The 14,733-nt window shown below is 25.0% G+C and overlaps 6 protein-coding genes across 6 annotated transcripts; 5 read left to right on the forward strand and 1 right to left on the reverse strand.

The window, feature by feature from the left end:
• Window positions 1–4,654: 4,654 nt before the first annotated feature.
• On the forward strand, window positions 4,655–5,854 carry LOC128668911 (NADH-ubiquinone oxidoreductase chain 2-like). Its single transcript, XM_053742717.1, is given in 2 exon segments — window positions 4,655–4,693; window positions 4,826–5,854. Coding segments are annotated over 2 exon segments (1,068 nt in total).
• A 184-nt stretch (window positions 5,855–6,038) lies between these two features.
• LOC128668912 (cytochrome c oxidase subunit 1-like) lies at window positions 6,039–7,577 on the forward strand. The gene is given in 1 exon segment (XM_053742718.1): window positions 6,039–7,577. A coding segment is annotated over 1 exon segment (1,539 nt).
• Window positions 7,578–7,656: 79 nt separating this feature from the next.
• Window positions 7,657–10,972, forward strand: LOC128668913 (cytochrome c oxidase subunit 2-like; the record flags this gene model as incomplete). The annotated part of the gene is given in 2 exon segments (XM_053742719.1): window positions 7,657–8,276; window positions 10,936–10,972. Coding segments are annotated over 2 exon segments (657 nt in total), but the record flags the coding sequence as incomplete, so codon positions are not given.
• LOC128668910 (ATP synthase subunit a-like) lies at window positions 8,613–9,296 on the forward strand. The gene is given in 1 exon segment (XM_053742716.1): window positions 8,613–9,296. A coding segment is annotated over 1 exon segment (684 nt).
• LOC128668909 (cytochrome c oxidase subunit 3-like) lies at window positions 9,283–10,056 on the forward strand. The gene is given in 1 exon segment (XM_053742715.1): window positions 9,283–10,056. A coding segment is annotated over 1 exon segment (774 nt).
• Window positions 10,973–12,606: 1,634 nt separating the features above from the next.
• On the reverse strand, window positions 12,607–13,962 carry LOC128668914 (NADH-ubiquinone oxidoreductase chain 4-like). The gene is given in 1 exon segment (XM_053742720.1): window positions 12,607–13,962. A coding segment is annotated over 1 exon segment (1,356 nt).
• Window positions 13,963–14,733: the final 771 nt, after the last annotated feature.

The raw sequence follows: 14,733 nt of genomic DNA on the forward strand, positions 1-14,733 counted from the left end.
CTTATAACGTAAATTTATTTAACCATAAATTATTCAATCAACTTCCGATCAATTATCATAAGATTACATTTAATTCCTTTCAATACGTACTTTTATACTATAGATTATCCTTAATTGTTTAGACTTAGAGGTTCTCCCTTTAAGGGGGGTTAGGGGGGTTTAAATACTTTCATTTTTTGGATGGATGGATAGATGGGGGGGTAGCCCTCTCTTACATAGCTCTCTCATAGAGACCAATATATTTTTCTTTTATTTCTTTTTATTTTTTCTTTTATTTTATTTTTCCATTTTCTTTTTTATTTTATTATTTTAAAATTAAAACAAAAAATCAACAACATCATTTTATAACCCCATCAAACATTAAATCTTATCCCAAATAAGATTTAATATTTTTATAAAATAAAATTTTTAATTTTTTTAATTAATTATTAAATTAATTAATAATGCATAGGAACAATATTTTATTTATCAAAAATATTTTTTTGATAATATAATATAAAGAATTAAATAAATTGTTTGGAACATTTTTATTTTATCTTAATTCAATCTTGATTTATAAAAATTTTATAAAACAATTTTTTTTATTTTATATTTTTTAAAATAAAATAGGGACAAACATGTTTAATACCAGATAAACCATACTCCCGCAAACCATAGCGGGATAAATAATAATCTAATTAATCATCAATGGATAAACCATACTCCCGCAAACCATAGCGGGGATAAATAATACTCTAATTAATCATCAATGATAAACCATACTCCCACAAACCATAGCGGGATAAATAATACTCTAATTAATCATCAATGGATAAACCATACTCCCGCAAACCATAGCGGGGATAAATAATAACTCTAATTAATCATCAATGGATAAACCATACTCCCGCAAACCATAGCGGGGATAAATACATACTCTAATTACTCATCAATGGATAAACCATACTCCCGCAAACCATAGCGGGGATAAATAATACTCTAATTAATCATCAATGGATAAACCCATACTCCCGCAAACCATAGCGGGATAAATAATACTCTAATTAATCATCAATGGATAAACCATACTCCCGCCAAACCATAGCGGAGATAAATAATACTCTAATTAATCATCAATGGATAAACCATACTCCCGCAAACCATAGCGGGGATAAATAATACTCTAATTAATCATCAATGGATAAACCATACTCCCGCAAACCATAGCGGGGATAAATAATACTCTAGTTAATCATCAATGGATAAACCATACTCCCACAAACCATAGCGGGGATAAATAATACTCTAATTAATCATCAATGGATAAACCATACTCCCGCAAACCATAGCGGGATAAATAATACTCTAATTAATCATCAATGGATAAAACCATACTCCCGCAAACCATAGCGGGGATAAATAATACTCTAATTAATCATCAATGGATAAACCATACTCCCGCAAACCATAGCGGGGATAAATAATACTCTAATTAATCATCAATGGATAAACCATACTCCCGCAAACCATAGCGGGGATAAATATACTCTAATTAATCATCAATGGATAAACCATACTCCCGCAAACCATAGCGGGGATAAATAATACTCGTAATTAATCATCAATGGATAAACCATACTCCCGCAAACCATAGCGGGGATAAATAATACTCTAATTAATCATCAATGGATAAACCATACTCCCGCAAACCATAGCGGGGATAAATAATACTCTAATTAATCATCAATGGATAAACCATACTCCCGCAAACCATAGCGGGGATAAATAATACTCTAATTAATCATCAATGGATAAACCGATTACTCCCGCAAACCATAGCGGGGATAAATAATACTCTAATTAATCATCAATGGATAAACCATACTCCGCAAACCATAGCGGGGATAAATAATACTCTAATTAATCATCAATGATAACCCCGAAAAATGGGATAACTACTCCCACAAACCATAGCGGGGATAAATAATACTCTAATTAATCATCAATGGATAAACCATACTCCCGCAAACCATAGCGGGGATAAATAATACTCTAATTAATCATCAATGGATAAACCATACTCCCGCAAACCATAGCGGGGATAAATAATACTCTAATTAATCATCAATGGATAAACCATACTCCCGCAAACCATAGCGGGGATAAATAATACTCTAATTAATCATCAATGGATAAACCATACTCCCGCAAACCATAGCGGGGATAAATAATACTCTAATTAATCATCAATGGATAAACCATACTCCCGCAAACCATAGCGGGATAAATAATACTCTAATTAATCATCAATGGATAAACCATACTCCGCAAACCATAGCGGGGATAAATAATACCTCTAATTAATCATCAATGGATAAACCATACTCCCGCAAACCATAGCGGGGATAAATAATACTCTAATTAATCATCAATGGATAAACCATACTCCCGCAAACCATAGCGGGGATAAATAATACTCTAATTAATCATCAATGGATAAACCATACTCCCGCAAACCATAGCGGGGATAAATAATTACTCTAATTAATCATCAATGGATAAACCATACTCCGCAAACCATAGCGGGGATAAAATAATACTCTAATTAATCATCAATGGATAAACCATACTCCCGCAAACCATAGCGGGGATAAATAATACTCTAATTAATCATCAATTAAAATAAATAATTGAGTTTGATCCAATATTTTTAAATATTTTAATTTAAATTAAATTAATCTAGATAAATAATTGTCTTACCCCCAACTTTGATAATTATGATAAATATCAAGATAATTTAAATATAATTGTTTAACCCCCATTAAATAATTATAAAAAACATAGGTCAGATAATTGAGGTTTGATCCAATATTTTTAAATATTTTAATTAAATTAAATTAATCTAGATAAATAATTGTCTTACCCCCAATTTGATAATTATGATAAATATCAAGATAATTTAAATATAATTGTTTAACCCCCATTAAATAATTATAAAAAACATAGGTCAGATAATTGAGTTTGATCCAATATTTTTAAATATTTTAATTTAAATTAAATTAATCTAGATAAATAATTGTCTTACCCCCAATTTGATAATTATGATAAATATCAAGATAATTTAAATATAATTGTTTAACCCCCATTAAATAATTATAAAAAACATAGGTCAGATAATTGAGTTTGATCCAATATTTTTAAATATTTTAATTTAAATTAAATTAATCTAGATAAATAATTGTCTTACCCCCAATTTGATAATTATGATAAATATCAAGATAATTTAAATATAATTGTTTAACCCCCATTAAATAATTATAAAAAACATAGGTCAGATAATTGAGTTTGATCCAATATTTTTAAATATTTTAATTTAAATTAAATTAATCTAGATAAATAATTGTCTTACCCCCCAATTTGATAATTATGATAAATATCAAGATAATTTAAATATAATTGTTTAACCCCCCATTAAAATAATTATAAAAAACATAGGTCAGATAATTGAGTTTGATCCAATATTTTTAAATATTTTAATTTAATTAAATTAATCTAGATAAATAATTGTCTTACCCCCAATTTGATAATTATGATAAATATCAAGATAATTTAAATATAATTGTTTAACCCCCATTAAATAATTATAAAAAACATAGGTCAGATAATTGAGTTGATCCAATATTTTTAAATATTTTAATTTAAATTAAATTAATCTAGATAAATAATTGTCTTACCCCCAATTTGATAATTATGATAAATATCAAGATAATTTAAATATAATTGTTTAACCCCCATTAAATAATTATAAAAAACATAGGTCAGATAATTGAGTTTGATCCAATATTTTTAAATATTTTAATTTAAATTAAATTAATCTAGATAAATAATTGTCTTACCCCCAATTTGATAATTATGATAAATATCAAGATAATTTAAATATAATTGTTTAACCCCCATTAAATAATTATAAAAAACATAGGTCAGATAATTGAGTTTGATCCAATATTTTTAAATATTTTAATTTAAATTAAATAATCTAGATAAATAATTGTCTTACCCCAATTTGATAATTATGATAAATATCAAGATAATTTAAATATAATTGTTAACCCCATAAAATAATTATAAAAAACATAGGTCAGATAATTGAGTTTGATCCAATATTTTTAAATATTTTAATTTAATTAAATTAATCTAGATAAAATAATTGTCTTACCCCCAATTTGATAATTATGATAAATATCAAGATAATTTAAATATAATTGTTTAACCCCCATTAAATAATTATAAAAAACATAGGTCAGATAATTGAGTTTGATCCAATATTTTTAAATATTTTAATTTAAATTAAATTAATCTAGATAAATAATTGTCTTACCCCCAATTTGATAATTATGATAAATATCAAGATAATTTAAATATAATTGTTTAACCCCCATTAAATAATTATAAAAAACATAGGTCAGATAATTGAGTTTGATCCAATATTTTTAAATATTTTAATTTAAATTAAATTAATCTAGATAAATAATTGTCTTACCCCCAATTTGATAATTATGATAAATATCAAGATAATTTAAATATAATTGTTTAACCCCCATTAAATAATTATAAAAAACATAGGTCAGATAATTGAGTTTGATCCAATATTTTTAAATATTTTAATTTAAATAAGATGCCTGATCAAAAGGACTATCTTGATAGGATAGATAATGTATTTATATACTCTTATTATATTTTTTAGAATTAAACTAAATCCGTAGAGATCAAAACTCTAAATGCATCATACAACAAAATATAAAAAGATAAGCTAAAATAAGCTATTAGGTTCATACCCTAAGTATAGAAGATCACCTTCTTCTTTTTAATTATAAAAACATCAAGAAAAATATTATTCATAATAATAACCATTATTAGAACCATTATTGTTATTAGATCAAGAAATTGATTAAATATATGAATAGGAATAGAAATTAATCTTATATCATTTATTCCATTAACATTTAAATCAAAAAATAATTTTCTTTCCCAAAGAAGAATAATATATTTCTTAATCCAAAGAATGGCATCTACCATTTTCATTATTATTATTTTAATATATAAATATATATTTATTAATATGAATAATACCTCTATCATAAAAATTATTATCATAATTACTATAATAATGAAAATAGGAATACCCCCATTTCATATATGATTTCCAGAAATAATATCAAAAATTAGATGAAATATATGTGTTATATTAATAACATGACAAAAAATTGCTCCAATATATATTTTATCATTGATTATAGAAAATAGTAAATTAATAATAATAATAATTATATTATCTACCATCATAGGTGCAATTTTAGGGTTAAATCATACCTCAATCCGAAAAATCATAGCTTATTCATCTATTAATCATGTAGGTTGAATGATGGCAGCTGCTATAATCAATAAAAAATTATGAATAATATATATAGTATTATATTCACTAATAATCATTCCAATATGCATAAATTTAAGTAAATATAATATTATATATATCAACCAATTTAATATCAAATCCCTAAGAATAACAGAAAAATTATCATTTATAATTATAATAATAAGAATAGGAGGGCTACCTCCTTTTCTTGGATTCATACCAAAATGAATAACTATCGAATATATAATTATTTCAAATGAAATAATAATATTAACAGTAATAGTATTGTCATCATTAGTTACACTTTCATATTATATACGAATAATTAGATCTATCAATATAATAATAAGAAATTCACAAAAATGAGTTATTTTAAATAAAACAAACAAAATATCAACGACTAATATATTATATATTAATATAATACTACCCTTATTTATCTTACTAATAAATTTTATATAAAGCTTTAAGTTAAAAAAACTAATAACCTTCAAAGTTATAAATATATAAAATATATAAGCTTTAGTGTAAAACACTACTTTAGAATTGCAATCTAATATCATATATTGAATATAAAGCCTGATAAGAGGTATATTACACCATATATAAATTTACAATTTATAGCCTAAAATTCAGCCACCTTATCATGAATAAATGATTATTCTCAACAAATCACAAAGATATTGGCACCCTATATTTCATTTTTGGAATATGAGCAGGAATATTAGGTACATCACTAAGATGAATTATTCGAATTGAATTAGGAATACCAGGATCATTTATTGGAGATGATCAAACATATAATGTTGTAGTTACAGCCCATGCTTTCATCATAATTTTCTTCATAGTTATACCAATCATAATTGGAGGATTTGGAAATTGATTAGTGCCTTTAATAATCGGAGCCCCAGATATAGCATTCCCACGAATAAACAATATAAGATTTTGACTATTACCCCCATCAATTACATTGTTAATTATGAGTAGAATTGTTGAAAATGGAGCAGGGACCGGATGAACTGTTTACCCCCCATTATCAGCAAATATCTCCCATAATGGAGCATCAGTAGATTTAGCAATCTTTTCACTTCATCTAGCAGGAGTAAGATCAATTTTAGGAGCAGTAAATTTTATTTCAACAATTATTAACATACGACCTATAGGAATAAATGCAGAACGAATCCCACTATTTGTATGATCAGTAGGAATCACTGCACTACTATTACTTTTATCATTACCTGTATTAGCAGGTGCCATTACTATATTATTAACAGATCGAAATTTTAATACATCATTTTTTGACCCGGCAGGAGGTGGAGATCCAATTCTATATCAACATTTATTTTGATTCTTTGGACACCCAGAAGTATACATTTTAATTCTACCAGGATTTGGACTAATCTCACATATTGTTAGACAAGAAAGAGGGAAAAACGAAGCATTTGGATCATTAGGAATAATTTATGCCATAATAACAATTGGGCTATTAGGATTTATTGTATGGGCACATCATATATTCACAGTAGGTATAGATGTAGATACACGAGCATATTTCACATCAGCTACAATAATTATTGCTGTACCAACAGGTATCAAAATCTTCAGTTGATTAGCAACTATCCATGGAAATAATATTAACTATTCAGTACCTATATTATGAAGATTAGGATTCATTTTCCTATTCACAATAGGGGGTCTTACTGGAGTAATTTTAGCTAATTCATCAATTGATATTATCCTTCATGATACATATTATGTAGTAGCACACTTCCATTATGTACTATCAATAGGAGCTGTATTTGCCATTATCGGAAGATTTATCCAATGATACCCACTATTCACAGGATTAACTATAAATCCAAAATGATTAAAGATCCAATTCATGACCATATTTATTGGAGTAAATATAACCTTTTTTCCACAACATTTTTTAGGGTTAAGAGGAATACCACGACGGTATTCAGATTATCCTGATAGATTTACAACATGAAATGTAATCTCATCAATTGGATCTAGAATTTCATTAATAGCAGTAATCATACTAATCATCATTATATGAGAAAGAATCATCTCAAAACGAACAATTATTTTCCAAGAAAATCTACCAAGAAGAATAGAATGAATACAAAATACCCCTCCTGCTGAACATTCATATACTGAATTACCTATTATTAGAAGATTCTAATGTGGCAGAATAAGTGCCATGAACTTAAGATTCATATATAAAGATATATCTTTCATTAGAAATCCCAACATGATCAAATTTATCATTACAAGATGCAAATTCACCATTAATAGAACAATTAATCTTTTTCCATGACCATACTATAATAATTCTATTCATAATTACCATCATAGTATCATATATTATAGCAACAACATTGTATAATAAATTAATCAACCGATATTTATTAGAAAGACAAACAATTGAATTAATTTGAACAATAATACCAGCAATCACCCTATTATTCATCGCAATCCCATCACTTAAAATTCTATATTTAATAGATGAAATTAATAATCCAATAATAACCATTAAAGCAATTGGACATCAATGATACTGAACATATGAATATTCAGATATCAAAAATATCGAAATAGAATCATATATAAAACCAACTAACACATTAGAAAATAACGAATTCCGATTACTTGAAGTAGATAATCGAATCGTATTACCAATAAAATCAACTATCCGAATTCTAGTTACATCATCTGATGTAATTCATTCATGAACCATCCCAAGTTTGGGAATCAAAATTGATGGCACACCAGGACGATTAAATCAAGGAAGAATAAACATAAACCGACCAGGACTAATATATGGGCAATGTTCTGAAATTTGTGGAGCAAACCACAGATTTATACCAATCGTAATTGAAAGAGTTTCAATTAATCAATTTATAAACTGATTAAATTCAAATTAACATTAAGTGGCTGAAAGAAAGCATTGGTCTCTTAAACCAAAATATAGTAATTATCACTTACTCTTAATGGCCAAAGAAATTAGTTTAATTAAAACATTAATTTGTCAAATTAAAAATATTTATTATAAATATTTCTTAATTCCACAAATATCCCCAATCTGATGAACAACATTATTTATAATATTTATTATATCTTACATATTATATATAATCATTATATATTTTTTTATCATTTGTAATTTGTCAAAAAATGATAAAAAAACAAATAAAAATATTAAAAATATAAATTGAATATGATAGCAAATTTATTCTCAACTTTTGATCCAGCAACAAGCATAAAAATATCACTAAATTGATCAAGAACATTTATTGGATTAATAATTTTACCATCAATATATTGAATATTGCCTAATCGATTATCAAGAATTAACCAAAAACTATGTAATATTTTGTATAGAGAATTTAAAATATTATTAGGGATAAAATCAAGTGGAATTAGATTAATAATTATTAGATTATTTATATTTATTTTATATAATAATATAATAGGATTATTACCCTATATCTTCACGAGAAGAAGACATATAGTATTCACATTAACTTTAGCATTACCTATATGATTAAGATTAATAATATTTGGATGAATAAACAAATCTCAAGAAATATTTGCACATTTAATCCCAAGAGGAACACCAGCCCCTCTTATACCATTTATAGTAATAATTGAAACTATTAGAAATCTAATCCGACCTGGATCACTTGCTGTGCGATTAACAGCAAATATAATTGCTGGACACTTATTGATAAGTCTGTTAGGAAACAACATAACAAACTCAAGAGCAATAATCATACCATTTATTTTATTAATCCAATTTGGGTTAATAATTTTCGAAACAGCAGTATCAATTATTCAAGCATATGTATTTTCAGTATTGACAACACTATACTCTAGAGAAGTAAATTATGAGAAAACATAATCACCCATTCCATTTAGTGGATTATAGACCATGACCATTAACAGGATCAATTGGAGCACTAACATTAGTATCTGGTATAGTAATATGATTCCATAAAAATAATATTTCAATATTCATACTAGGGGTATCAATTCTATTATTAACAATATATCAATGATGGCGAGATATCGTACGAGAAGGGACATTTCAAGGCAAGCATACCTTAAAAGTAGTACACGGGCTAAAATTAGGAATAATTTTATTTATTATTTCTGAAGTATTATTTTTTGTATCATTTTTCTGGGCATTCTTCCATAGAAGACTTTCACCAACCATTGAAATTGGTATAATATGACCCCCTAAAGGAATTATAACATTTAATCCTATACAAATCCCATTATTAAATACTATAATCCTGCTATGTTCAGGAATTACTATTACATGAGCACACCATTCATTGATAGAAAAAAACTTCAGACAAACCACCCAAGGTTTAATATTAACTGTAATTTTAGGGTTATATTTCACTTTACTTCAAGGATATGAATACTATGAAGCAATATTCTCAATCAGAGATTCAATTTATGGGTCATGTTTCTTTATAGCTACCGGATTCCACGGAATCCATGTAATTATTGGGACCACATTCATTTTTATATGTTTAATTCGACATATAAAATACCATTTTTCCAGAAAGCATCATTTTGGATTCGAAGCAGCTGCATGATATTGACATTTTGTAGACGTAGTATGACTATTTTTATATATTACTATTTACTGATGAGGTAGATACTTTTTTAGTATAAACAATTATATTTGACTTCCAATCAAAAGATCTTTTTAAGAAAAAGTAATATTAAAAATTATTATATCAATTTCAATAACAATTATATTATCAATTATCATAATAACCTTATGTATGTTAATCAGAAAAAAATCAATAATAGACCGTGAAAAAATATCACCGTTTGAATGTGGTTTTGACCCAAAAAGATCATCACGAGTACCTTTTTCCTCACAATTCTTTTTAATTGCAGTCCTATTCCTAATCTTTGATATCGAAATTGTAATTATCTTACCAATAATCATCACGATCAAAACAAGAAATATAATATATTGATTTATAACATCAACCATATTCCTAATCATTTTAATTATTGGATTATATCACGAATGAAAAAATGGGATCCTAGAATGAGCCAACTAGGGGATGTAGTTAAAAATAACATTTAATTTGCAATTAAAAAGTATCAACTTGATCTTCCTCACATAAAGTAGTGAAGTAATATTTACATTTAGTTTCGACCTAAAATTTAGAGAGAATTATCTCTCCTTACTTTTAGTTAAAGCCAAAAAGAGGCATTTCATTGTTAATGAAAATATTGAATATATATTCTGACTAAAAGAGAATGTTGTATCTAAAAGGAGCTGCTAACTACCTTTTAAAGCGGTTAAATCCCGTTTTTCTCTTATTTATATAGTTTATGAAAACATTTCATTTTCAGTGAAAAAATAGGAATATTTCCTTATAAATATTCAAGGGAAAATTCCATCCTAATATCTTCAATATTAAGCTTTTATTTTAAGCTACTCAAATATATTATCATTATAATCATAAAAAAAACAAAAGAAATCATAAATAATTTAATATTATTTTCCTCAAAAATATAATTAATTTTTCTAATAATATATATATATTTAACATGACTTTTAGAAAAAATATATTCCCCCCATCCTATATCAACTAATTTTCTATAGGTATGAGAAGTATATATAAAATATTTGTATAACCCAAAAGTACTAAAAATAGGTATAAATCATATTGAACCCATAAAATATAAACCAAAAAATATACTAAAATTATTTATATTTTTTTTAAAAAATAAATAACCAAAAAACAACCCTAAAAAAACAGAAAATAAAGGTATATATTTTATATATAAAGATATAAAAATAAAAAATGGTGTTTTAAATATTAATCATATCAAAATGACCCCTAAAAAAACAGAAAAAAAAGTTAATAATATTATAGAAAATATTATATTTTTATCTTCATAATATGATTGAAAGACATAATTACCTGAACCCATGAATATTAAATAATTCATTAAACGAAATCTATAACTCATAGTGAACATGACAGAAATCATAAAAATAAAATAATAAATGAAATTTATATTATTTATTGAAAAAACCTCCAAAATTAAATCCTTAGAATAAAAACCTGATAAAAAAGGTAAACCAGATAAAGAAAATCTAGAAATAATAAAACAAGAAGATGTGTAAGGTATTATATTAATAACGTACCCTATCTCACGGATATCCTGGGAATTATTCATTACATGAATAATCATGCCAGCACATATAAATAATAATGCCTTAAAAAAAGCATGAGTTAAAAGATGAAAAAATGCTAATTTAGGAAAACCTAAAAACAAAATCATCATTATTAATCCTAATTGACTTAAAGTAGACAAAGCAATAATCTTTTTCAAATCAAACTCAAAATTAGCACCAAGACCAGACATAAGCATAGTTATTATAGATAAAATAACAAAAAAAGTACAATCAATATTATATAATATTGAACTAAAACGAATTATTAAATATACCCCTGCAGTTACTAAGGTTGAAGAATGAACCAAAGCAGAAACCGGGGTAGGAGCAGCTATAGCTGCTGGAAGTCAAGAAGAAAAAGGAATTTGAGCACTTTTAGTAAAAGCAGCCAAAATAGAAAAAATAATAATATTATTTATATAAACATCATAAAATCCCAAATAATAAATATAATTTCAACTACCAAAATTTATCATCCAAGCAATACATATCAAAATAGCCACATCACCAATTCGGTTAGTCATAACAGTTAATATACCTGAATTATAAGAATTATAATTTTGGAAGTAAATAACTAAGGCATAAGAAACCAGTCCTAAACCATCCCAACCCAATAAAATTCTAATCATATTAGGTCTAATAATCATAAATATCATTGATAAAATAAATATTAAAACCAAAATCAAAAATCGATTTTTATATATATCATCATATATATAGGTATATCTATATAATACAACCATTGAAGAAATCAACAACACAAAACCTATAAATATAAATGATATATAATCTATAATAATAGATATAGAAATGGAAAAAGAATTAATTGTCAAAATTTCCCAATCCATAAAAATCATATAATCAAATAATATAAAATATAAACTCAAAAAAACCATCAAAACACCAAAAATAAATAATAAACCAAAAATTATAAAATATAAATATAAATAAGTAAAAATGATCTAGAATATAAATATACCTATAATATCACAAATTATAATTCTAAAATTAAACTATCTAGATAAAAAACCATTAAAGAAATAATATCAATTTTTAAAAAAAAGATATTTAAAGGAAATCAATGTAAAAATAACAAATAATATTCAATATAATAACCACAAAAACCACAAAACAAACCCTTATAAACAACCCCATGATTAATAGAAGAATATAAATAAATACTATATATACACCCTATAAAAGATGCAAATATCAAATAGAAAAAAGAAATATATCTCCAAGATATAATCCCATTAATCAATAAAATTTCACCCATCAAATTCATTGAAGGAGGTCTAGCCATATTATTAATCATTAATAAAAATCAGAATAAACATATTCTAGGTATAAAAGTTAATAAACCTTTATTAATAAAAATTCTTCGAGATAAAGTTCGTTCATAAGCAATATTTGCTAAACAAAATATACCAGAAGAGCATAAACCATGACCAATCATCAAAATCAATGAACCAATAATACCCAATATATTCATACATATTAAACCACAAATTACTATACCTATGTGAGCAACCGAAGAATAAGCAATCAAAGATTTTATATCAACCTGAAATATACATAAAATACCCACTATAAAAATCCCAAATAAACTCAAAGACAAAAACATATAATTCAATCCATAATTTTTTAAGAAAAAAAATACACGAATAATACCATAACCTCCTAATTTAAGAAGGACCCCAGCCAAAATTATTGAACCAGAAATAGGTGCCTCAACATGAGCCTTTGGAAGTCAAAAATGAATAAAAATCATTGGCATCTTCACCAAAAATGCCATCAACATCGAAAGATATAAATAAAAATTATAAGGAACTTTAATAAGAAAATAAAATATCCCAAAACAAAAATCATTAATGTAAAAAATACCTAACAATATAGGAAGAGAAAAAAACAATGTATAAAATAATAAATAATAACCAGCTATCAAACGTTCCGGCTGATAACCTCACCCAAAAATCAAAATCAAAGTAGGAATTAATCTACACTCAAAAAATAAATAATATAAAAATAGACTATTAACACTAAAAGAAAAAATCAAAAATAATAACAACAAAACATTTATAAATATAAATTCATAATTAAAAGTATAATTCCTATACAAAGAAGATCTAGCCAAAACTATCAAAAAAACAATTCAAATTCTCAAAGCAATCAAAGAAAAAGATAAAATATCACCACCCAAAAAATATCTTGATATTCTATATCAATATAATATTATATTTGAATTTAAAAACAAAAAAACTATTATCATAAACGATAATAATAAAACATATCAATTTAAAAAATTAACAAAAAGAGCCAAAAATCTTAATGAAAAAACTAATTTTATCATTTAAATATAAAAAGTGTATTAACCTGATCATTTCCATATCTACGAATAATAGTAACCAAAATCGATAACCCTAAAACACCCTCACAAACTGAAAAAGTCAAAAAAACCAAAATTAAATATATATCACCCAAGAAATCTAATACAAAAGTAATCATAAAAATATATACACACAAAACAATATATTCTAATCTCAATAAAGTCAATAATATATGTTTTCGCATAGAACAAAAAATAATCAAACCAGAAATAAATATAAAAAACAATATAAAATTTACATTGTATAAAAAATATATTAAAATAAGTTTTAATAGTTTAAAAAAAACAATGATCTTGTAAATCATAAATAGGAATCCACACCTTTAAAACTTCAATTGAAAGAAAATTCTCATCATTAATCTCCAAAATTAATATTTTATTTAAACTATCAACTGTATTACACTAATTATAGTAACAATATTATCAATAAGATTTATAATAATCATGATAAAACACCCATTAAGAATGGGAATTCTATTAATCATCCAAACCCTATTGACATCAATAATAACAGGAATGTTAATAAATACATTCTGAATATCATATATTCTATTAATCAGAATATTAAGAGGAATATTAGTACTATTCATTTATATATCAAGTATCGCCTCTAACGAAAAATTTATCAACAAAACATCAATTTGAGTAATAATAAGATTCTCAATCTCAAGAGGATTATTATTTCTATTCTTAGAAGAAAAAATAATTATTAAAAATAATTATTTAAGAATAGAA

Source organism: Microplitis demolitor, unplaced genomic scaffold, assembly GCF_026212275.2.
Source record: "Microplitis demolitor isolate Queensland-Clemson2020A unplaced genomic scaffold, iyMicDemo2.1a ctg00000210.1, whole genome shotgun sequence".
NCBI lineage: Eukaryota > Metazoa > Arthropoda > Insecta > Hymenoptera > Braconidae > Microplitis > Microplitis demolitor.